The sequence below is a fragment of the Rhinoraja longicauda genome, chromosome 4 (assembly GCF_053455715.1).
Source record: "Rhinoraja longicauda isolate Sanriku21f chromosome 4, sRhiLon1.1, whole genome shotgun sequence".
Lineage (NCBI taxonomy): Eukaryota > Metazoa > Chordata > Chondrichthyes > Rajiformes > Arhynchobatidae > Rhinoraja > Rhinoraja longicauda.
This window is the reverse complement of record NC_135956.1, coordinates 76,524,822-76,551,067: the sequence shown is the minus strand read 5'-3', so window position 1 is coordinate 76,551,067 and position 26,246 is coordinate 76,524,822. Positions and strand designations below refer to the sequence as shown.

Here is a 26,246-nt window from a genome sequence, read left to right as displayed (position 1 = left end):
CCTCATGTAACCTCCCGCTGGTCTTCCCACCGCTTATCCTAATATTCCACCTGTAGGTTTGAATTGGAAGGGCACGCTGCTGGATCTGCCAAGTGAACTGTTAGGGTCAGTTACAGGCATGGTGGTTAACTTTCACTCTTCTCTCTCATGCTGCCTGACCTGCTGGAAATTTCAACATTTTTTTCAGATTTTCAGCATCTGCTGGTTTTTTCGCTTTTCAGTTAGGAACTGTTAGAGGACAAGGTGAAGATGCAGTGGAAAGAAAGAAGATGAATCGCAAGAATCCTAGAGTGTATCCAAATACAAGCAATTATTGCTGCCTAGCTCACCAATCTGATTTTTGCAGCTATATTTAACTTATTCAACCATGTAGCAGGTCCTATTTGGCATAAGGCCTGTCAGCTTTTCAAACTGAATTTATGTTTTCTGAATGCATGGATAAAGTTAAAAGGCAAACGGTAGTTGAGGCACTTTAGAGCTTCTGATGTAGCCAAGATGGGGGTCTTCATCTTAAGTTTGAAGAAGAGTCCGAACCTAAAATGTCAGTTCTCCATGTTCTCCAAGAATACTGCCTGGCCCGCTGAGTTACTCCAGCACATTGTGTCTTCTTCAGCTTAAAAGCCAGTCTAGCCCAAGTCAATCCAAGTCAACCACATTGAAGCAGGTGGTTTTACCCAGGTCTGTTAAACTGCCCATCACCACTTAAAATGCCTGAAAGCACTCATTAAGACAATGTGGTGTTTTGTTAAGCTATGATAAACCAAACATAGAAACATAGAAACATAGAAAATAGGTGCAGGAGTAGGCCATTCGGCCCTTCGAACCTGTACCTGCCTTCTCTCCATACTCCCTGATCCCTTTAGCCACAAGGGCCACATCTAACTCACTCTTAAATATAGCCAATGAACTGGCCTCAACTACCTTCTGTGGCAGAGAATTCCACAGACTCACCACTCTCTGTGTGAAGAAATGTTTTCTCATCTTGGTCCTAAAATACTTCCCCCTTATCCTTAAGCTGTGATCCCTAGTTCTGGACTTCCCCAACATCGGGAACAATCTTCCTGCATCTAGCCTCTCCAACCCCTTAAGAATTTTATATGTTTCTATAAGATCCCCCCTCAATCTTCTAAATTCCATCGAGTATAAGCCTAGTCTATCCAGTCTTTCTTCATATGAAAGTCCTGCCATCCCAGGGATCAATCTGGTGAACCTTCTCTGTACTCCCTCTAAGGCTAGAATGTCTTTCCTCAGATTAGGAGACCAAAACTGTACACAATACTCCAGGTGCGGTCTCACCAAGGCCCTGACCCAATAGTGCCTGACCCGCTGAGTTACTCCAGCACATTGTGTCTTCTTCAGCTTAAAAGCCAGTCTAGCCCAAGTCAATCCAAGTCAACCACATTGAAGCAGGTGGTTTTATTCAGGTCTGTTAAACTGCCCATCACCACTTAAAAGACCCGAAAGCACTCATTAAGACAATGTGGTATTTTGTTAGCTACGATAAACCAAACACTGATCAACTGATTGAAAGCAAGCAAATTGGTCAAATTCAAACCTATTTAATTCCTGCTCCCTTGTGGATGGAGATTTGGAATTAATTATTTTAATTAACTTTAGAGATTTCCTGGGACACTCTATTAAATCTTCACCAATGCTTTAATCAACATTTAATTAATAATTCACTCAAGGCTTTGTGTTCATCTGGCATTCTTATAACAAAAGGAAATAACAGATATAGTCATACAATAAAACTATTGTGTCATCCATTCCACTCATGTCCTCTTCTCACCAAATTCCCATATTTCTTGAATGCATAAAAACCAATGATGTCAGTCTTAAATATGCACAGCTTTCCTGAGTAAAGGATTCCAAAGATTTGCGACTAAGAGTCAACTCACTTTAAATTAGAAAATGAGATTGGTCTCTGAGCCACCGTGGACTCAATGGGCTAATGGTCTCCTACAACATAAGGAAATAAAAATGCTGAGTTAACATAACGCATTTGAAATATATTAAATCTTAGTTAAAATGGCTAATCCCTTACACTGAAGCAATTTTACCAAGTCCCAGATGTTCCAGACTTGGGAGAGAGCCTCTTAATATCTTCTTTCACAGAATCTGCAACATCCCATTTCAGTAGCCCAATCTTAAATCATTATCAATAACAAAAACTCCACATCCCAGGAATCAATATGATGAATCAATACAGCACTGATTTTGAAGGGAGGTGCCCATCCTTGGGTGTGGCTGGTCCTGAATTCTCCAGATTTGTGGAGAGTTTGCCCCTTGATGGTTTATTAGACATCCTCTTTAAGATGCAGTAGGAACAATTTAAGAACTTGAACTTGCATTTAGAACACAGGCTACGGCAGAAGGAGGAGGTAGAAGGCTCTGATACCTTCTGCCCCATTGCAGGTTGTCCATCTCACCTGGTCCTTCTCCACCACTGGGACCTACAAACACATGTCCAATAACCATGTAGGGTAGGGTAGTGTAGGGTCTCCCTCTGTTCTACTGAAAAATACTGAAGATATCAATCAGCATAGTCCACGCATTCTGTAGCTGGATGAATAGAATCTATATTTCAGTGGGCCACAGTTTAAGAATAAGAGGTAGGCCATTTAGAACGGAGATGAGGAAAAACTTTTCAGTCAGAGAGTTGTAAATCTGTGGAATTCTCTGCCTCAGAAGGCAGTGGAGGCTAATTCTCTGAATGCATTCAATAGAGCTCTTAAGGATAGCGGAGTCAAGGGGTATGGGGAGAAGGCAGGAACGGGGTACTGATTGAGAATGATCAGCCATGATCACATTGAATGGTGGTGCTGGCTCGAAGGGCCGAATGGCCTACTCCTGCACCTATTGTCTATTGTCTGTTGTCTATATATGCCATGGAAATGGTGGAAATTGAAGCTAAAAAAGTGCTTGATTGCTATTTCTTTACGTATCTGCTTGGTAATGCCAGACAAATTCAAATTGTGGAAAAAAAGCAATCAGACAAAATTACCGATTAAAACCAGACTTCCGAAACAAGTCCACTAGGTAAGAGCTTGGTGATGAAAATCTAAGGGTGAGAGTAGATTTGACAAGTTGAATACATTTTGATAGTAAATAAGACAAATTTTATATCACTATTAAAAAAAAATCAGAGAGATGCTGAGAGATTTTCCATTATCTTGTGGTTTTAAAAGCTGAAATTTCTGCAATTGCAGAGGCAAGATTAATAAACAATTTTAGTTACTGGCACATTGCTTGGAAACACATTGTAGCCTTGTTCGTAACTGGATCACTTTGTACAATCAACAGGTGTCCTTCACCTGCTGCTGCAGTACTATGAGAGGAACTGGCGTGGCAGAGAGGAAGGATTTCTATTTGTGGCAAGGGTTTTCTGCCAGAGATTAGTGGGGAATATCTTGTATCTTGTAGTCATCACCTCCGTCGAGTCCACCAGGGGATTAGACTGGAAGTTGGACAGTGGCCTGCAATCATCTGTCAGGGAGTCAGAAAGGCTGCAAGAACTGCTTGAGAAGTTCATGGTAAAAGGAGGTTCTGATCATTGGTTGGGGTAACCAGGTCAGGCAAGAGCTGACAGCTCAGTGGTGAGAGTGGGGCATGTGGTCAGTGCTAGTGAGCGAAATCAAGCCAACTCAGCCAGCAGATCTACAGAGGATTGCGAGGCTGGGTAGAGGTTGGGAATCGTTAACATAGAAAATAGGTGCAGGACTAGGCCATTCGGCCCTTCGAGCCAGCACTGCCATTCAATATGATTACGGCTGATCATCCAAAATCAGTACCCCGTTCCGGCTTTCTCCCCATATCCCTTGATTCCCTTAGCCCGAAGAGCTAATCTAACTCTCTCTTGAAAACATCCAGTGAATCGGCTTCCACTGCCTTCTAAGGCGGAGAATTCAACAGATTCCCAACTCTCTGGGTGAAATTGTCACCATGCAAGGAGTGGATTGGGCATCAGTTGAAAACGGAGGTTGGTCTCTTGACTTAAGAGATCGACTCTAGTTAGGTTCTAACTGTTTTAAATCGAGCAGAAACACACATTATGAAACCCTACTCCCGCACGTAACCTGTGGAGGGCATTTGGTCATTCTACCATCGGCTGTCACTCAACATACATCGGCCCTCTGCATTAATCATGTACGTGGCAAACTTAGGAAGGAAACTGGAGTTACAAAGCATTATGATTGACTGCACAATTTCCCAGTTTTCATAAAAATTGAACCACACAGCATAAAATGTGCTCTTTAGATGGAAATATCTGATACTCCAATACATTAATATCTATCACAGTGGATTTACATATTTCTTCCAGAAAACCATCAAGACTCAATGGGCTTAATAACCATCAGCTTGTTGTAACCAATTCAATCTGGATCCAAGTCCATTTCCTTAGCTAAATGAAAGGTTCAACATCTGCTGATGGCTGCCCAGATGTCATGTATTTGTGCTCCAAATCCTCCTTCAATCTATTGCTGTCTACCGAAATTCTCATTTAATTTCAATTCTTTTCTCTCGACATCATTGCCATATGCGTTGCTGTTCACATGCTCTCAGTCTTCCCTTTCTTCCTATCATGACCATCACCCCCCTCACCATTTACCCAACTGAGATCTTCACCTGTAGTTCAAATGCTCGATCTACTAGGCCACTGTTCTGCCTTATCACAAAGCCTACAGATAACATCACAGACAAATGGAGTTGAGATGGACACAGGTATAAATCAATGCACCGACATTTGGAAAACCTTTACATTGGTACCTTCGAACACACATTTACATCTGGTCAACATTGAGATAACTGAAAACATCGGCTTTAAAATCACTAAACTCACCAGCAAAATACATTACAAACTGATTTAGTAAAATCACAATGAAAAAAAATGCACATAACAGTGAAACAGCAATATCCTGCATATCAACAACATTCAAATAACATCTCACTTTAAAAAAGTCACAAATGTAGGGAAGAGATCAAAGACATAAATTTACACCACCTAACACTAACTAACAATCTGTTCATAACAAAGGCACCAAAGTTGCAAAATACAAAACATTACACCAAAAGGATAATGTATGAGCACACACATGCCGCAACAGTGGAGTCAAAATAGCATTCAAAAATATCAATACAATAAGCAGGGAAATTATATTCACTGCGAACAACATAACTACCAATGGATAATAAGTGTGATATTGTCTCCTTCGAATGTGAGCAAAATCTTTCAAAGGATTAATCCAATTACATTGTCAGATGACATCTCCCACAAACAAATAAAATATAATTTGTCCAGATAGCAAAAACAATCATAGGGAACATAAACTTGATATTTCACTCCATCCTCAGACTATTAACACATAACGAATCTTCAATTTCACAATTTGTTATTGATTGTATGCAGAATAAAAGTGGAACTATTACGAGAATTTTTTATTTTTAATTTGAGGTTCAGGATAAACCAAAACTATCCTGGAAGAAAGCACTATCAGTTTCCAACAGTACTTTTAGCATACCATGCCCGTCTGACCTCAATTTGTACTGACACCAGATGTATAATGGATGAATCACATTTCAATGCACCATCAACTGATAAGCAAAAAGCATCCATGCAGTTTAGTCGACAAGGAGGAAGAGTGAAGAACATATGCCTTTATATATTTATTTCACAAAATGCTGGAGTAACTCAGCAGTTCAGGCAGCATCTCAGGAGAAAAGGAATGGGTGACGTTTCAGGTTGAGACCCTTCTTCAGACTGATGTCAGGGGGGCGGGACAAAGGAAGGATATAGGTGGAGACAGGAAGATAGAGGGAGAACTGGGAAGGGGGAGGGGAAGAGAGGGACAGAGGAACTACCTAAAGTTGGAGAAGTCAATGTTCATGCCGCTGGGCTGCAAGCTGCCCAAGCGAAATATGAGGTGCTATTCCTCCAATTTCCAGTGGGCCTCACTATGGCACTGGAGGAGGCCCATGACAGAAAGGTCAGACTGGGAGTGGGAGGGGGAGTTGAAGTGCTCAGCCACTGGGAGATCAGGTTGGTTAAGGCGGACTGAGCGAAGGTGTTGAGCGAAACGATCGCCGAGCCTGCGTTCGCCGATGTAAAGAAGTTGACATCTGGAGCAGCGGATACAATAGATGAGGTTGGGGGAGGTGCAGGTGAACCTCTGTCTCACCTGGAAAGACTGTTTGGGTCCTTGGATGGAGTTGAGGGGGGGAGGTAAAGGGACAGGTGTTGCATCTCCTGCGGTTGCAGGGGAAAGTGCATGTGTGCATCAAGACTAATTAAAGCATTCAGCATTAGCTACAGTAAATTATTATTTTTTAATTAACAAAGGTTGCTGCAGGGTTACATCTTAAAGTGCAAGACAGTTGAGCTGAATGTAGAACAGATTAAGGAAGTCAATATCAATGCATACTTTAATAAACTTGTCACAAGCAAATATTTAATTGGTTTTAAATTCAAATGAAAATAAAGATTACCAATAAAAATAAAGATAGACACAAAAAGCTGGAGTAACTCAGCAGGTCAGAAAAGGAATAGATGACATTTCGGGACGAGACTGTCTGAGAAGGGTGATCTTATAGAGGTGTATAAAATCATGAGAGGAATAGATCGTGTAGATGCACAGAGTACAGCATTTTGTGTCTACCTTCGATTTAAACCAGCATCTGCAGTTATTTTCCTACAATCAACTAGTACATGTTTGGAAGTGAGAGGGATAATGAAGTGCCCAGATGGTCACCAGGAGAATTTCCAAATTCTACACAGACAGCACCAGAGGTCAGGATCAAACTAGGGTTCCTGGGGCAGTGAAGCATCAATACCAACTGCTATACCACCAAGCCATCTTCAAGACCAGAAAGGTTTAGAAGCACATTATCAGGTTTGGTGAGTGAACAATGGTACGCAATTCAGAGTTCAACATGGGAACGAGACAGATCATTCATATATCTTCTAAAGGGCAAGAACTTGGAGAATGTGGATCTGCAGACTTGGATGGTCCATGAGTCTAAAACATAAATCACTTAAAACTACTGGAAATGTACAAAACAAAAGCAATAAATAACAGAATGAAATGCTGACTTCTCCCAACAAGATGGATGATCTGTGTTCATCTCTTGGCAGCACACCTCAGATTTATTGGTTTTGGAAGGAGTGCAATGCAAATCACCAGAATATCGACATTAACATTTTCCACAAAAAGACAATATACACCTTGAATAAAACATGTTTGGAGGATACTCTATTTGAAACATTTAAGATGATTGAATGATTTGACTGATAAGGTATAAATTATTTATCTTGCAAAAGAATTTATAAAACAGTGCCATAATCTTAAAACTATAACTCAGCTGTTATGGAAAATGTAATAAAGCATGTATTTACAGAGTTATGGAAATGGAAATGCTCTCCCCCCTGTCATGGGTGACTTTAATCTACATATAAATTGGGCCAACCAAATTGGTAACAGTGCTGAGGAGGAGGATTTCCTGGAATTTATACAGGATGCATTTTTAAACCAATATGTAGAGGAACTGACTAGAGGGCAGGCCATCCTGGACTGGGTATTGTATAATGAGCAAGGATTAGTTAGCGATCTTGTTGTGCAAGACCCCTTGGGCAACAGTGACCATAATATGGTGGACTTCTGCATTAGGATGGAGAGTGACATGGTTAATTCAGAGACTATGGTCCTGAACATGAATAAAGGAGACTTTGAAGGAATGAAACAGCAATTGGCTAGGATATACTGGCAAATTATACTTAAAGGGTTGCAAGTGGTGATTCAATGGCGAAGATCTAAAGACCGCATGCATAAACTCCAGAAATTGTTCATCCCTGTCTGGCAAAAAAATAAAACTGGGAGGGCGGCTCAACAAGGGAAGTCAAGGATAGTGTTAAAGCCAAGGAAGAGGCATTTAAATTGGCCAGAAGAAGCTGTAAACCAGAGGACTGGGAGAAATTTAGAACTCAACAGAGGAGGACAAAGGGGTTAATTAAAAGAGGGGGAAAAAGAGCATGAAAGAAAGCTTGCGGGGAATATAAAAGCTGACTGTAAAAGTTTCTTTAGGTATGTAAAAAGGGAAAGATTAGTGAAGACGAATGTAGGTCCCTTACAGTCAGAGACAGGTGAATTTATAATGGGAAACAAGGAAATGGAAGAACAGTTAAACGAGTACTTTGGTTCTGTCTTCACTAAGGAAGACACAAACATTCTCCCGGAAATACTAGGGGACTGAGAATCTAGTGAGAGGAAGGAACTGAAGTGAATCCACATTAGTCAGAAAATGGTGTTAGGTAAACTGTTGGGACTGAAGGCAGATAAATCCCAAGAGCCTGATGGTCTGCATCCCAGAGTACTCAAGGGGGTGGCCCTAGAAATCGTGAAAGCATTAGTAATCATTTTCCAATGTTCTCTCGACTCTGGATCAGTTCCTGTGGCCTGGAAGGTAGCCAATGTAACTCCACTTTTTAAGAAAGAAGGGGGAGAGAAAATGGGGAATTATAGACCAGTTAGCCTTACATCGGTAGTGGGGAAGATGCTGGAGTCGATTATTAAAGATGTTAGTATAGCAGTACATTTGGAAAGCAGTGATGGGATCGGACAAAGTCAGCATGGATTTATGAAGGGGAAATCATGCTTGACTAATCTTTTGGGATTTTTTGTGGATGTAACAAGTAGAATGGATAAGGGAGAGCCAGTGGATGTGGTGCGTCTGGACTTTAAAAAAGCCTTTGACAAGGTCCCACACAAGAGATTAGTATGTAAAAATTAGAGCACATGGTATTGGGGGTAGGGTATTGACATGGATAGAGAACTGGTTGGCAGACAGGAAACAAAGAGTAGGAATTAACGGATCCTTTTCAGAATGACAGACAGTGACTAGTGGGGTGCCGCACGGCTCGGTGCTGGGACCCCAGTTGTTTACAGTATATATTAATGATTTAGACGAGAGTATTAAATGTAACATCTCTAAGTTTGCGGATGACACAAAGCTAGGTGGCAGTGTGAACTGGGAGGAGGATGCCATGAGGCTGCAGGGTGACTTGGATAGGATGGGTGAGTGGGCAGAAGCATGGCAAATGCAGTATAATGTGGACAAATGTGAGTTTTTCCACTTTGGTGGCAAGAACAGGAAGACAGATTATTATCTGAATGGTATAAGAAAATAACTGCAGATGCTGGTACAAATCGATTTATTCACAAAATGCTGGAGTAACTCAGCAGGTCAGGCAGCATCTCGGGAGAGAAGGAATGGGTGACGTTTCGGGTTGAGACCTTTCTTCAGACTGATGTCAGGGGGGCGGGACAAAGGAAGGATATAGGTGGAGACAGGAAGATAGAGGGAGATCTGGGAAGGAGGAGGGGAAGGGAGGGACAGAGGAACTACCTAAAGTTGGAGAAGTCGATGTTCATACCACTGGGCTGCAAACTGCCCAGACGAAATATGAGGTGCTGTTCCTCCAATTTCCGGTGGGCCTCACTATGGCACTGGAGGAGGCCCATGACAGAAAGGTCAGACTGGGAATGGGAGGGGGAGTTGAAGTGCTCGGCCACCGGGAGATCAGTTTGGTTAATGCGGACCGAGCGCAGGTGTTCAGCGAAGCGATCGCCGAGCCTGCGCTTGGTTTCGCCGATGTAAATAAGTTGACATCTAGAGCAGTGGATGCAATAGATGAGGTTGGAGGAGGTGCAGGTGAACCTTTGTCTCACCTGGAAAGACTGTTTGGGTCCTTGGATGGAGTTGAGGGGGGAGGTAAAGGGACAGGTGTTGCATCTCGTGCGGTTGCAGGGGAAAGTGCCCGGGGTTGGGGTGGTTTGGGTAGGAAGGGACGAGTGGACCAGGGAGTTACGGAGGGAACGGTCTCTGCGGAATGCAGAGAGGGGAGGGGATGGGAAGATATGGCCAGTGGTGGGGTCCCGTTGTAGGTGACGGAAATGTTGGTGGATGATATGTTGGATCCGCTGGCTGGTGGGGTGGAAGGCGAGAACGAGGGGGATTCTGTCCTTGTTGCGAGTGGGGGGAGGGGGAGCAAGAGCGGAGCCGCGGGATGTAGAAGAGACCCTAGTGAGAGCCTCATCTATAATGGAGGAGGGGAAGCCCCGTTTCCTGAACAACGAGAACATCTCGGAAGCCCTAGTGTGAAACACCTCATCCCGGGCACAGATGTGGCGTAGACGGAGGAATTGGGAGTAGGGGATAGACTTTTTGCAGGGGACTGGGTGGGAAGAAGTGTAGTCCAGATAGCTGTGCGAGTCAGTGGGTTTATAGTAAATGTCCATCACTAGTCTGTCTCCTTTGATGGAGATTGTGAGGTCCAGAAATGGGAGGGAGATGTCGGAGATAGTCCAGGTATATTTAAGGGCAGGATGGAAATTGGAGGTGAAGTGTATGGTCAGTGAGTTCTGCATGGGTGCAAGAGGTAGCACCAATGCAGTCGTCGATGTAGCGGAGGTAGAGTTCGGGGATGGGGCCAGTGTACGTCTGGAACAGGGATTGTTCGACGTACCCGACAAAGAGGCAGGCGTAGCTAGGGCCCATGCGAGTGCCCATAGCTACGCCTCTGGTTTGGAGGAAGTGGGAGGAGTCAAAGGAGAAGTTGTTGAGGGTAAGAACCAGCTCTGCTAGGCGGAGGAGAGTGTTGGTCGATGGGGATTGGCTGGTTCTACGATCGAGGAAGAAACGGAGGGCTTCGAGACCATCCTTGTGGGGGATGGAAGTGTAGAGTGACTGGACATCCATGGTGAAGATGAGGGAGTGGGGGCCTGGGAACCGGAAGTTATCAAGGAGATGGAGAGCGTGTGAGGTGTCTTGGACGTAGGTGGGGAGGGATTTAACCAGGGGGGATAGGATGGAGTCGAGGTAGGTAGAGATAAGTTCGGTGGATCATGAGCAGGCAGAGACAATGGGTCTGTAAAAACTAACCCATCTGTTTACTTAATGTCACCAAGAGATAGAGGTAAATGAGAATCAGGAGGAATCCAAGGGTAGAACCTTGGTGGACTTCAGAGGCAATTGTGGAAGGAGTTGATTTTAGGCTGGAATTGGCCAATGAGTATGAATTCAGGCTGGAGAGGTCCCACCAGCACAAAGATGGTGAAGGAACATGGAGTGGAATACCAAATCACTGCTTCAGGCTCAGAGAGATGAAAGATAAATGATCTATTTCCAATGCCGATATAGATGTAGAAATGATTATAGGGTTTCAGACACAAAGAGTTACTGGAAATAATGGACAAAGTTTTAGGAGGGGAGGAGGAGGGCACATGCATTTTTAAAGAATTGGGAAAAATAGGGGTTGGAGATGAGCATTTTGGATGTACAGTGTACATGGATGAATTGAATTGAATCTCAGTGGCATACCCACTAATTTGAAATCTCTGCTTTTAAATTCTGAAAAGCTAGGCTTTACGATGCCTGAACAAGACATGTTTGACAGATGAGGCTTCCCAATCAAAGAATTTTACTTTCATCATTCCAAGTGAAAGGTCAAAGTATTACTTATCACCATCAGAGGGGTTTTATACATTTGCCTTTACCAAACTGTAAATAACTTACAGCCTAATGCAATTTACCCAGTATTAACACAAAAAATATTTTTGGCTCTGCTGAGGCTCAACAGGAATTTCAAGTGAAGGTAATAGTTAACCTATCAATAAACTAAAGCTGAACATATCTCTGGCAAACATTAGCGTTGATCCATGCCAGTAACTACCTCAATATCTCTCTCTAAGATGGTGGAAAAGTAGTCAGCATTCAAACTGTGAGAACCTTAATCAACAGATGAATGCTAGAATGTCAGTAACAGCAATTCCTTCCTGTGACTTTCATCAGACAGACAATCAGACCTCTGGCAAAATCTATATTAAGCAACGTTGCAAGAACACAGAACAGTTGGTCACAAAATACAATCCTGAGAGTAGTACCAACCTATATTAGCTATTACTGTATATCCATGTTACAAGAACATTTGATAAAATATTGTAAACTGAAAGGGTCTCGACCCAAAAAGTCACCCGTTCCTTCTCTCCTGAGATGCTGCCTGACCTGCTGAGTTACTCCAGCATTTTGTGAATAAATACCTTCGATTTGTACCAGCATCTGCAGTTATTTTCTTATACATACAATGGTTGATGTTCCCGCGCCCCCACCTCAACGAGTTCCGGGTCCGCCACCGACACAGAGCTTTTCTTCCGCCACCTCCGCCTCCGTGCCTTTTTCCATGGGAAGAAGTTCTCACCACCCAGTGATGACCCCTTCTCCCATCTTCACAAGTCCCCCTCCTCTTGAACTCCCCAGAACGGCCTTCTACCCTCTCTAGATCTCTTTATTTCCAACTGCCGGCATGACATCGACCATCTCAACTTTTCCACTCCCCTTACCTACTCCAACCTCACCTCCTCTGAACGTACAGCCCTTCGCTCACTCTGCAGCAACCCTGACATTATAATCAAACCGGCTGACAAGGGAGGTGCCGTGGTAATTTGGCACGCTGACCTCTACCGGGCTGAGGCCTGGCGACAACTGTTAGACATCTCCTCCTACTTATCCTTGGACCATGACCCCACAGATGAGCACCAGACCTTAATCTCAAACACCATTACTGATTTCACCACTTCTGGCTGTCTGCCCTCCACAGCTTCCAACCTTATCATTTCCCAGCCCCGCACAGCCCGTTTTTAACTTCTCCCCAAAATCCACAAAAACAACTGCCCTGGCAGACCCATTGTTTCTGACCGCTCCTGTCCCACGGAAATGATTTCCACATACCTCGACTCCATCCTATCCCCCCTGGGCTAATCTCTCCCGACCTATGTCCAAGATACCACACATGCCTTTCATCTCTTTAATGATTTCCGCTTTCAGAGCCCTCACTCCCTCATCTTTACTATGGACGTTCAGTCACCCTACACCTCCATCCCCCATTAGGAAGGCCTTAAAGCCCTCCGTTTCTTCCTCGACCGCAGAACCTTCCAATTTCCCTCGACTAACACTCTACGCCGCCTAGCAGAGCTGGTCCTCACGCTCAACAACTTCTCCTTTGACTCCTCTCATTTCCTCCAAGTCCAAGGCATAGCTATGGGCACCCGCATGGGCCCAAGCTATGCTTGCCTCTTTGTAGGGTACGTTGAACAATCTCTGTTCCAGGCGTACACTGGCCCTATCCCCGAACTCTATCTCCGTTACATTGATGACTGCATCGGTGCTACCTCCTGCACCCATGCAGAACTCATGGACTTCATCAACTTCACCACCAATTTCCATCCTGCACTCAAATTTGCCTGGACCATCTCCAACACCTCCCTCCCCTTTCTTGATCTCGGTCTCCATCACAAGAAATAGACTGACGTCTATTACAAACCCACTGACTCCCATAACTATCTAGCTACACTTCTTCCCCCCTGCTTCTTGCAAAGAATCTGTCCCCTACTCCCAATTCCTCCGTCTACGCCACATCTGCGCCCAAGATGAGGTGTTCCATACTAGAACATCCGAAATGTCCTCATTCTTTAGGGAAAGGGGGTTCCCCTTTCCCATCATAGATGAGGCCCTCACTCGTGTCTCCTCGGTACCCCGCATCTCTGCCCTTACTCCTCCTTCCCTGTAGTCGCAACAGAGACAGAGTCCCCCTAGTCCTCATCTTCCACCCCATCAGCCGTCGCATAGAACACATCATCCTCCGAAATTTCCGCCACCTCCAACAGGATCCCGCCATGAGCCACATTTTCCCATCTCCACCCCTTTCTGCGTTCCGCAGAGACCGTTCCCTCTGCAACTCCCTGGTTAACTCGTCCCTTCCCACCCAAATCACTCCCTCCTCAGGTACCTTCCCCAACAGCCACAGAAGATGCAACACCTGTCGCTGTATCTCCTCCGTCGACTCTGTCTAGGGACCCTGACAGTCCTTTCATGCTAGAGAGAGGTTCACTTGCACCTCCTCCTACCTCATCTACTGTATCCGTTGTTCAAGATGTGGACTCTTATGAATCGGCGAGACCAATTGCAGACTGGGCGATCGTTTTACGGGAATACCTTTGCTCAGCCCGCCTGAACCAACCTGATCTCCCGGTTGCTAGACACATTAATTCTCCTTCCAATTCCGACAAAGGCCTTTCTAACCTTGGCCTCCTCCATTATCAGAGTGAGGCTAAATGCAAATTGGAGGAACAGCATCTCATATTTCGCTTGGGCAGTTTGCAGCACAGTGGTATGAATATTGATTTCTCTCACTTCAGGTAGCCCCGGCATTCCCTCTCTTTCTATCACTCTCCCACCCAAGTCGTATTAGCTTCTCATTTTCACCCTACAAACAGCTGACAATGGTCCGTTTCCTTTATGATCGTTACTTTTTTGCATATCTTTCATTCATTGTTCTTTATCTCTCCACATCACCGTCGATATCTCTCGTTTCCCTTATCCCTGACCAGTCTGAAGAAAGGTCTTGACCTGAAACATCACCCATTCCTTCTCTCCAGATATGCTGCCTGAGCCGCTGAGTTACTCCAGATTTTTGTGTCTATCTTCGGTTTAAACCAGCATCTGCAGAAACCAGCATCTTACACATAAAATGTTTGAAATCAGTTATCAGTAATCAAACTTTCTTCTGCATATTGTATTTTCTTTATCAACCTCATTAGCCGTTTCGTTTAAAATTCATTTTCTGTTAGTCCATGCAATCATTCTGATTCAAATTCAGCCCTTTAATGTTACATCTTCTACTACAGGAAGCAGGATGGAGTACAGCCCCATCTGAAGTGGAGATGGTGCTGGTGAAGGTGAGGAGGAGCTTTGTGTTCCTAGTCGCAAATATTAGCACCAATCTGTCCTTGATCAATCACTTTAATGCTGTGACCATGAAAGCATATCAACACATCTGCTTGCTCAGAAGACTGAGGACATTTGGCATATCTACAATGATCCTGATCAATTACTGTGGATGCACTACTATAGAAAACATCCTACGGGGAAGCAACATTACTTGGTTTGGCTACTGCTCTGCCCAGAACCATGAGAAACTGAAGAGTATTGTAGACGCAGCCCAATCCATCAACATTTCACGATGCCTCAGGAAAGTAGCCAATAGAATCAAAGAGCAATCACATCCCGGTCATATCTTCTACTCTCCTCTTCCACCAGGCAGGTTACAAAAGCTTGAAAGTTCATACCATCAGATTCAGGAACAGATTTTTTCATGCTGTTATAAGACTAATGTATTGTCTTCTCACAGGAATGCAGTCCCGATCTCCCAATCTAACTCATTGCAGCCCTTTCACTATTTAATCTGAATTCTCTCTGATGCTGTAACACAATGTTCGACACTCTTTTTCCTTTCTCTTTTTACACTATCTGCTGCATCTGTGTATAGTTTGATTGCACTCACATATGATACAATTTGCCCGACTAGCGCACAAAACAAAGGTTTTTACACCGTATCTCAGTTACATGTGACAGTAATAAGCTTGTACCGATCTTTACTGATGCATGGAAGTAATAACCTTTCAAGTCACCACTCTGGTATGAAAAGCAGGATGACTGAACAACTGCTGATTCAAGTTGTACCAGAACTGCTGCAAGAGGTAACAATACTTCTATCAACCAATATTTCTACCCAAACCATGGCTACTATTGGTCTGAGATGCCCAAGCCTGAAATCTGCTCTAGTTCCGACACCCATCCTGCAATCATGTTAAGCCTTTGTGACTGCATGGGTCCTGATATTCTGTTGCAGCTATACCATGAGGCAAAACAGTCTGTAGCAACGTGTTTTTTTCTCTAGTGCTCCAGTTTCCTACCACATTCCAAAGATGTGCAGGTTTGTTAGTTAATTAGCTCCCATAAGTCACCCCACGTATGTAGGATGTGAAACTATGATAACATGTGTACGGGTGATTGTTGGTCAGCATAGACTTGGTGGGCACAAGGGCTTGTTTCCATCTGTATCTCAAAACTAAACTAAGCACCTCCATTCCAGACAACATCCTGATGAAACTTCTCTGCAGTCTCTTTAGTGCATCCTCATCCTTCCTACAGAGTAGGGACCAGAAATCCACACAATTCTCCAAGTGTGCTGCAACCAATATTTTGTAAAATTCAACATAAATATCACAATTATTATATTCTATGCCCTAACCTGTGAAGGCCAGCATGCAATACGCCTTCTTCACCATCTTATCTACCTGTATTACCACTTTCATGGAAATATGGACAAATCGTTAGTTGTCTCTGTTTCATCAACATTCCTTAATGCTGTACCATTTACTGTAAAAGTCTTGCCCTTAATTGACTTTATAAAAATCATCACTTCACACTGGTCCGGATTAAATTCCATCCGAAATGTTCCACCCAACCTTTCATCTGCTCTACACCCTGCTCTTGCCTTAGACATCTTATTCATTACCCAAGGCGCCATCAACTTTCAAGTCATCTGCAAACTTTACATCCAAATCATGAATATATATCACAAACTGCAAGAGTCCAGCACTGATCTCTGCCGGACACCTCTGGCCACAGACTTGCAATGAGAATAGCCTTCTACAACTAATCTGCACAACTACCCTCTGCCTTCAATCACCAAGTTACTTTTGAATGAAATTAATCTGTTTGCTTTGGATCCCACATCCCTTAACCATCTGGATTAGCTGACTATGTGAGACCTTATCATAGGGTATGCTTGAGTTCTTATAGACAACATCCTGCTTTCTATCTTCCTAATTACCTCTTCAAAAAATTCAATAAGAATAGCAAAACATGATCTGACAATCCTTGATCACCCCCTACCCTTCCAAATGTATGTCAATCCTATCCCTTAAGATTTTCTCCAATAATTTTCATAACTAATACATGGCCTTCTCAGATGCTTCTCTGACTACCAAGTGAACGTACACCTCCCATAGTTGGTGTAATTTCACCCCCTTCTAGGCCAATAGAAGCTATTTAATTCATACAGCATCTTACATATTAATGGATCATTTTAAACCATTTCGCAACCATCTGTTGTAAGAAATGCCGAGTTCAGTTGCAAAAGCAAGATTCTTTTAACAATACAATGGTATATCAAGCAACGCTGAGTGAGTAAATAATTTAGCCAACAGGCTTACCTTATACAGAGCAATGCAACTAAGGGGAAATGATGTCTTCAACTATAAATTCATTAAGAAAACCTGAGAAGGTGTTGCATTTCCTCAGTGTGTCACCACAAGATGGCCGTTTGAGAGAAGCTACAATATAAACAAGCAGCTCAATAATCCACATACTTATCTATTTCAGAGCTTGGAGATTTATACTTCACCCAAAAAGATTATTTTTGAGGAATTTTAAACATTCACGTTCCAGACAAATACAAAGCTGGCACATGGCCTGAGGGATCAAGGGTACTGGTATATTATTGTCACGTGTCCTGAGATACAGTATAAAACTTGGTTGAGTGCTATCCAGTCAAATCATACTGTACACGAGTACAATTAGGCCATATACAAATACAATAGATAGTGCAAGGAAAAAAAGACAAGGGTGGAGAATATAGTGTTACAGCATTGTAATTACAGAGAAAGTGCACATTAAAAAAAGCGCACGGCTACAACGAGGTAGCTTGGGTGATGTGGAATATGCTCTCATCTTATGAGCGGACAGCTGAGTAGTCCGATAACAACAGGAAGGAATCTGTTCCTGAATCTGATATTATGTGGTTTCAAGCTCCTGACAGGAGAGGGTGAAGATGGGATGATCAGAATGTAAATGGTCTTGATTATGTTGGCCACTTTCCCAAAGTGGCATGAAGTATAGATGGAGAAAATTGCAGGGAGGCTGGTCTGGTCTACATCCACATCTCCCTGCAATTTATTGCAGTCTTGGGCAGAGCAGTTGCCAAACCAAATGGCATTGCATCCCATTAAGACGCATTCTTTGTTGCATCTGTAGAAGTTCAAATGAAGAGAATATATTATTTAATATAATTTTCAAGTCAAATCATAAAAGGTAGCAGAAATGGAGAACTGCTTTGCCAAAATAAAGACCAATTATAAAAATTGAGGGCAAGTTGCTGACAATTAATATTCAGGGAAGCTCTCAGAACCACTATTCTAGTAAACAGCCCTGAAGAAAGAAACAAGTTTTATGCATAGCTGCTCTCTTGCAAACTTTCTAATGTGCATCAACGTATTAGACTAAACTACAACATTGTTCAAGGTAAGAATATTTGCAATGAGCATAGTCTAATAATCTCATCGTAGTTACAATCATTTATTATATTCCTCAATATTCTCTGATTATATCCTCCTTTAAACACTCTCGACAACATAGCTCTCTCTCGGGGATGATCAAAGGTGCAGCCACCAATTTTGCTGTTGATCGGGATCTGATAATGTGGATCTCATAAAAAGGTCTGCATCAGTTCAAGAAAGTGATCTACTAGCACCTTCTAAGTGCCTTTGCCATTGATAACCACATCTCATGAATGAATAATATAGAATAAAATAAAATGTTCGCTGAGTAAGAATTTACTTGCTTCGTGTTGTAGAATAGAGAAACATGGTCACTTCTAGTTAATGTAGGCACACCAATCTTCAAACTACTTACATCGTATCTTTACACTGTGTCATGGAACAATAATGTTATTGATATTTCAAGCAGTGACTGTCAATGAAATCATCGTGTACATCTATGCACCCAGCCTATTAGAATAGCCATTCAGCATTTCAAAGACCCCAGCCGATTAGAATAGTCATTCAGCATTTTTGACACCAGCTACAGCCACTCGAGATAATTATCTCTTAAAATAAACCATGATATGTTTATGTGCATATTAGCCACTTGAGACAAGTGCACTGGAAACTATCCCTAGTTTTTCAACATGTGATCAATATTGAAGCATAGAAACATAGAAACATAGAAAATAGGTGCAGGAGAAGGCCATTCGGCCCTTCGAGCCTGCACCGCCATTCAATATGATCATGGCTGATCATCCAGCTCAATAACCTGTACCTGCCTTCTCTCCATACCCCCTGATCCCTTTAGCCACAAGGGCCACATCTAACTCCCTCTTAAATATAGCCAATGAACTGGCCTCAACTACCTACGAAGCAGAACGAATGAGACATGGCCATGAGATATTCTGAAATATATGGGCCAATGAAGAGGAAGATCAAGAAAGAAAAGACAAAGGAAATGTAAACAAGATTGCATTCCTACCTTGAGAGGCTCTTCAGAGCTCCAGACCACAACACAGCAATGTAATCAGGATAAGGGAGAATAACACGGCAAGACCTCAAAGCATAGAATGTATTATATGGATGAGAACAATCCTTGGTGAGAAACAGACTAGGTATAAATGGACCAGGCAAAAGAAGTATGAATGATGGATAGCAAAGGAGGGCTATCCATTTCGGAATACGCCAAGGGGCCAAAGGAGATGCCTGAATATTACCTAACATTAAGCCTCCCAAAAAATGATCGCATATGATGGGCTCAAAAAGCTGGAGTAACTCAGCGGCAGAGGCAGCTTAGCATCTCTGGAGAGAAGGAATGGGTGACGTTTCAGGTCGAGACCCCTCTTCAGTCTGAAGAAGAGTCTCGACCCAAAAGGTCAACTATTCCTTCTCTCCAAAGATGCCGCCTGTCTCGCTGAGTTACTCCAGCTTTTTGTGTCTATCTTCGGTTTAAACCAGCATCTGCAGTTCCTTCATACACACATGGTAGGCTGTCAATTGTTTGTCATGCATTATCATTGTATACAACAGGTAGAAAACTCAATGTGTTTTGATTCTCAGGGAGATTCATCCACTCTATTTCACCTGCACGAAAGCTTACACCATGACCGATTGAACAATAATTTGTTACATTTATGACTCCAATATCTGAGTGACTCTTTAACTACAACGTATACCACCATAACCGTTTTATGAATTTTTACACAGTATAAATGCTGGCATATTAAACTTCAAATTTAGGACCTCGCATCCAAGAGTTATTTGAGAACAAGAGAAGGTTAATTCTTATATTGCTACAGGAATTACAACCTAAAACAACATATTTGCCATTTTAAACATAATTTATCTAAAATATATTAAAGACATTGCACTTCAATTTTTCTTAACTTAATTTATATAATTGTTTTTTTTTATTTTTAGGATCTATACTGAGATGAAATCAGATAAGGGACAGACACAAAAGGCTGGAGTAACTCAGTGGGTCAGTCAGCATCTCTGGAGAAAAAGAATGGGTGATGTATCGGGTTGAGACCCTTCTTCAGACTGAGAGTCAGGGAAAAGGGGGGAATGAGAGATATAGACGGTACTTAGGAGAAATGTGGCCTCAGTTTGACATATTAGATTTTCTTTTGTTCAACCTGCAGCATATGAAGAAATAAGCATAATTACAAATGCCTCAAGTAAAGTCTGAGATGGCAGTAGCACGTTTATACAGTGACAATTTAGCTCATCCTTTGACTCTAATTCACTCAGTTGAAATTGCTTTTCTGTTCCTTAAAATACTATATTTTCCTTCAACTAGGGCCTTTCTACTCTCTTTCTAAGGTAAACTGTATCATGCTCAAACACACACAGATGCAATGATGCCTTAACAGCTCTTCTGAAGTAAAAACTATATTAGAGCATGGAGTTGTAGAATAATTAAACAATAAGCTAATCAAAGAATAATACATAATGAAGCTGGTGTGATCTTGGAACCATTCCTCTGTCTTTTAACAGAAATGCAGATCTCTGGGATATCCTCATTGGAAGCAGAATGGTATTCAGAAATTGATACATCACAATAAAAGCTCAGGTAAAGATAAACTGAATTATGATGGATTGTTGGATACAAATTATCTTGATATTCCATTCACAACAAATGCATATCAACTCTTCAGTGAAATGTCTCCCATTCTACAAGTACTTACTTGTCTGACTTCACTTAATTTGGGATGCATGTTGATGAGCCAGCTAGGCTTTGTGGGGCTTGGTGCAATTTAGATTCAATTCTGCACAAACTATTGTCCACTTTTAATAATTTGCATCATGAACAGGTCATGTACCAAGGCTACAAATCAGATGAATAATGAGTAAAGGTGTAAGAAGGAACCACAGATGCTGGTTTATACCGAAGATAGACACAAAATGCTGGAGTAACTCAGTGGGTCAGGCAACATCTCTGGAGGAGAGGAATAGGTGACTTTTCGAGTAGGAACCCTTCGTCAGACAGGTTCTGACCCAAAATGTTGAGTCTGAAGAAGGGTTCCAACCCAACACGTCACCTATTCCTTTTCTACAGAGATGCTGCCTGGCCCACCAAGGTACTCTAGCATGTTGAGTCTATCTTCAGTGAGTAAAGGTAGCCTCAGATAACAAAGGCTCAAAGAAACTTAGTACCAAACATTTACACATTCAGTATTAGGATATCACATTCTTTTGGACTTTGCAAAAACTTGTTTCAATGCAGTATTTCTCACAAGGTCGAATGATGAACGTCTTTTCCTTTGTAAAAAAAATAGCATCCAGAGACTACAGATAAATGTAATCTCCTTGTGGCAACTTGGAAGCACCAAATGCTTAAAAATATCAAGAGGCTATTTTCTGGACAAATCTGTCAGTATGCCCCTGCAATGTAGTTTTATTGCAACTTTCACATCTAGGTCATCTCCATCTATAAAATACCTGGTCATCTATATTAGTATTGTTGGCATCTTGCCTTTCATACAATATGATCTCTTTATTTCCCATTTTTCATCAACTTCAAATAACACAAAGAAGGGTATGCAAATTTTAAAATTATAATTGCAATAACCACAAGTATTCCCAGCTAGATTCTTACTTTCAATATCAAAGAACCAGCACACAAAACCACACTTAAAACAACTTCTAGCACAAAACTAAATCAAACGACCCAAATCTCATATTGAAGTGGGTCTCCCTTTAAATGCTGACTAGCTATTAACCCAAAATCACAGAATGCCTATTATTAGCCTAAGTGCCTTTCACACTGCGATTCACATGCAATTAAATATACAGCAAGCTACATTTAAATTTTTCACATTGCATGCTTTGGAAAAAAAGTTAAATATGAGACATGCACATGAATCACAAATGCTGGCAATGTACAATTAGAACAGCTGCATTTGTCAAATCGACCTGCTTTCCCATTTCTGCTTTTAAAAAGGGTCTCTACTGATTTCCTGCAAGTGTTCTGATAAATTACTTCCATCCAAATTGTTAACATGTACTTCACATTTCTACACAGTGATATGACTTTAAGACTGCCAATTTACTTGCAGTACATTCATTTTTTTAATGACTCACAATATAATTTTACGATATAACGATCAAAATTAAAATTTGCTATACAGTCATGGTGTGTTTAAAGATAGTCTCTTGTAAAACAGTAGTAATGTAGAACCTGTGGATCTGAGTTATGCTTACCTACAGTTGTCTGTGCATTTTAACACATGTGAAAGGTGCCCTGGATTGTGCGATAATAAGAAAGCACCAAATGTCTTACCCAGTAATTCCATGGCATCATCCTCATCCTCAATGTCCTCTTCAGCCACTGATGGTGTTGCACTGTGCACAGAGTCAAATGAATCCTGGGACAGCATTGCAGCTAAAAGCTTCTTGTGCTGTTGCTGCTGTTGTCTCAAGCCTTTACTCTTCTGCTCCAATTTTGTGCTGCAAGACCATTTTAGAAATAATGTGTCAGTTTTAAATGTTAAATGCTTGCAACATGTGATCCAAATTAACTGCAAAATGAAACCACAAAAAAAAATGCCTATTGGTGATGAAAGCACAGTAAACGTCACTATTTTATACTATTAACATGGTCTCAGCATTTGAATTGAAGAGCAAATATGTTACCTTTTTTAATCTATTCAGCAAAAAATTAGCTATCTATTACTAGCTGATAAATTAGATTGATGAAGGTGGCAAAAGCCTCTTTGTAACAACTTGCTGAAGAGAGTTTCTTGTCATGTCGACATGTTTTTAAAGCAGGAAATTTAACATTTTGCGATAAAGACTTCAAAGTTCTAGAGATTTGAATGCAAAGATATCGAACAAGAGCTTAGGCCATTCTATTTCCATCCAACCATTCAATCTATGCCTGACTGCCCAATTCTTATCTTTAAAGATACAGTGTAGGAAGGAACTACAGATGCTTGTTTAAACCGAAGATAGACACAAAAAGCTGGAGTAACTCAGCGGGTTAGACAGCATCTCTGGAGGAAAGGATTAGGTGACATTTCGGGTCGAGACCCTTCTTCAGACTGTGAGTCAGGGGAAAGGGAATAGAGAGAAATAGACGGTAATATAAAAAGATATAGAACAAATGAATGAAAGATACATAAATGCTTTTGGTTGGTAAGCGGCCCTTTTATGCAACTGCTATGACATTCCAACATATACCTGAAGGGAGGACGGGAGTGCGGGGGGGGGGATGTGGGGGTAAGGTTCAAAGTTATTTTATTGTCACGTGTACCAATTAAGGTACAGTAAAACTCGATTTAGGGAAGCATGTGATGTTAAGTTGGGGGGGGGGAATTGGCCTGTAGATTTGGCTGTTTAAATTATAACCCACCCACACCCCACCAAAAATTTAATGGTTAAGAAACAAACCAAACACTCCTTGTTTAGTCACTATTTTTTTTAGTCACTAACTGCACACAACTTGATTGTGTCTGGAGTAGAAACATAGAAAATAGGTGCAGGAGTAGGCCATTCGGCCCTTCGAGCCTGCACTGCCATTCAATATGATCATGGCTGATCATCCAGCTCAGTAACCTGTACCTGCCTTCTCTCCATACCCCCTGATCTCTTTAGCCACAAGGGCCACATCTAACTCCCTCTTAAATATAGCCAATGAACTGGCCTCAACTACCTTCTGTGGCAGAGAATTGCACAGACTCACCACTCTCTGTGTGAAGAAATGTTTTCTCATCTCGGTCCTAAAAGACTTCCCCCTTATCCTTAAGCTGTGACCCCTGGTTCTGGACTTCCCCAACATCGGGAACAATCTTCCCGCATCTAGCCTCTCCAACCCCTTAAGAATTTTATATGTTTCTATAAGATCCCCCCTCAGTCTTCTAAATTCCAGCGAGTATAAGTAGACTGGGCTGGTGATGATTTCCAAAGTAAACTATAGCAATCCAAAATTAGACCAGGCACTTTTGTGCATGATCCATGTTAATGCATCTGTGTGCAGCTCATAGTGTCATTATTCACACAACCCATTACCAATATAAACTGGAGCACAAAATTCTACACAACTATTGTCATGGAACAGTCTCAATAAAACTAGTCTGTTACGCTAGTTGTTGCTTTTCCTGCTGTTTAAAAGGTTGCTCCATGACATTGCAGAACCCATCCTGGTAGTTTCACAGCTCTCGAAAGGCAATTCAAACATCTTCCAATATATACCGTGTGATGAAAAGAAGTGCTTTTTCTATGTAGAGCTGCGCTGTATTTTTAACAGAAACATAGAAAATAAATGCAGGAGGAGGCCATTCGGCCCTTTGAGCCAGCACCGCCATTCATTGTGATCATGGCTGATCGTCCACAATCAATAGCCCGTGCCTGCCTTCTCCCCATATCCCTTGATTCCACTAGCCCCTAGAGCTCTATAGACGACAGCAGTATCAGAAGAAAAACAGTATGAAAAGCTGTAACACGAAAGTTGCAGATCTTTGAGTTGCAAAAACACATGAGAACCAGGTGGAAGAAAATGCTACCAGAAGTTATCCCTATTCAGCATCCACATTTGGCCCATGAGTCTATGCCTGCTCCGGGCAAAGTAATCCCATCAGTCCCATTCCCCCTCTTCTCATTTCCCTGTGAAACTCTTTCTCTTTCACAATTCCTGTTTGATTCTCTTGCCACCAACCTTCATGAAAGAATAATTTACCTATTAACCTACCAGCAGGGCCCTGTGATGTGGGAGAAAACCAGAAAACCTTTGCAAACCCGTGTGGTCATGGAGAGGATATTTTATTGAATACATTTTATTACCCAAATACGTATACATGAAAGGAATTTGCCTTGGTGCTTTGCTCGCAAGTAACAACAAGATATGTAGTAGACAATTAAAAGTAAAACATTATAATTTAAACAATGTGAAGAAAGAAATAAAATACCAGAGCAAAAGGAGGCTAGACTTTTGGCTGTTGAGTAGAGCTACTGCTCGTGGAAAAAAAAGCTGTTTTTATGTCTGGCTGTGGCGGCTTTGACAGTTCGGAGTCGCCTTCCAGAGGGAAGTGCTTCAAAGAGTTTGAGGCCAGGGTGAGAGGGGTCAGAGATGATCTTACCCGCTCGCTTCCTGGCCCTTGCATTGTACAGTTCATTGCAGCTAACTACCTTCTCAGCTGATCGAATGATGCGCTGCGGCCTCCAGATGTCATGCTTGGTGGCTGAGCCAAACCAGACCATGATGGAGAAGGTGAGGACAGACTCTATGATGGCAGTATAAAACTGGACCATCATTGCCTGTGACAGATTGTGTTTTCTCAGCTACCGCAGGAAGTACATCCTTTGTTGGGCCTTTTTGACTGTGGAGTCGATGGTGGCCTCCCATTTAAGGTCCCTGAAGATGATGGTTCCAAAGAACTTAAATGACTCCACAGATGTGACTGTGGTGTTGTTGATGGTGTGAGGGGAGGGGAGGGAGAGCTCTCCTAAAGTCTACAATCAATTCCACTGCCTTAAGATCATTGAACTCCAGGAACGATGGCACCAGGATGCTAGCTGTGTCACTTCCTGTCAGTAGGCAGATTCCTCCCCATCCTGGATCAGTCCAATCAGAATTTTGTCATCTGCAAACATGAGAAGCTTGACAGAGGAGTCTGTGCAGGTGCAGTCGTTGGTGTAGGGAGAGTAAAGGAGAGGGGAGAGTATGCAGCCTTGCGGTGCTCCTATGCTGAGGGTCTGCAGGTCCGAGATATGCTTCCCCAGCCTCACATGCTGCTTCCTGTCTGTCAGGAAGTTGATGATCCACTGACCGAGGGGTTCAGGCACAGTCAACTGGGAGAGTTTGGAGCCTCTATGCAGGCAAAAGCCATGGTCAAGGTCCGGCATGCCTCCCTGAGCTGTACAGCAGCAAGAGTCACTGTCACACATTCACATTAACATGGGCAGTTTCGGTCAGGTCACAAAACCTTTAAGCTCTTAACATTTTTGTATAATGCGCAACCCAAATCCACCTGATTTTCTGCATTAAAATCAAAGGAGCACCAAATGTAAGTAAAATAAAACGGTTGAGATTGC

General features: G+C 42.3%; 1 protein-coding gene across 7 annotated transcripts in view; it reads right to left on the bottom strand.

The window, feature by feature from the left end:
• Positions 1-26,246, bottom strand: part of c4h8orf34 (chromosome 4 C8orf34 homolog) — a 218,012-nt gene that overhangs the window by 120,206 nt on the left and 71,560 nt on the right. For all 7 annotated transcript variants that reach the window (XR_013547187.1, XM_078398121.1, XM_078398120.1 and 4 more), the window contains exon 7: positions 22,498-22,664. Coding sequence is in view for 6 of the 7 variants with exons in the window: in XM_078398121.1 (XP_078254247.1) it covers positions 22,498-22,664 (167 nt within the window). In the remaining variant the exon portion in view is untranslated. The remainder of the gene's footprint in view (positions 1-22,497; positions 22,665-26,246) is intronic.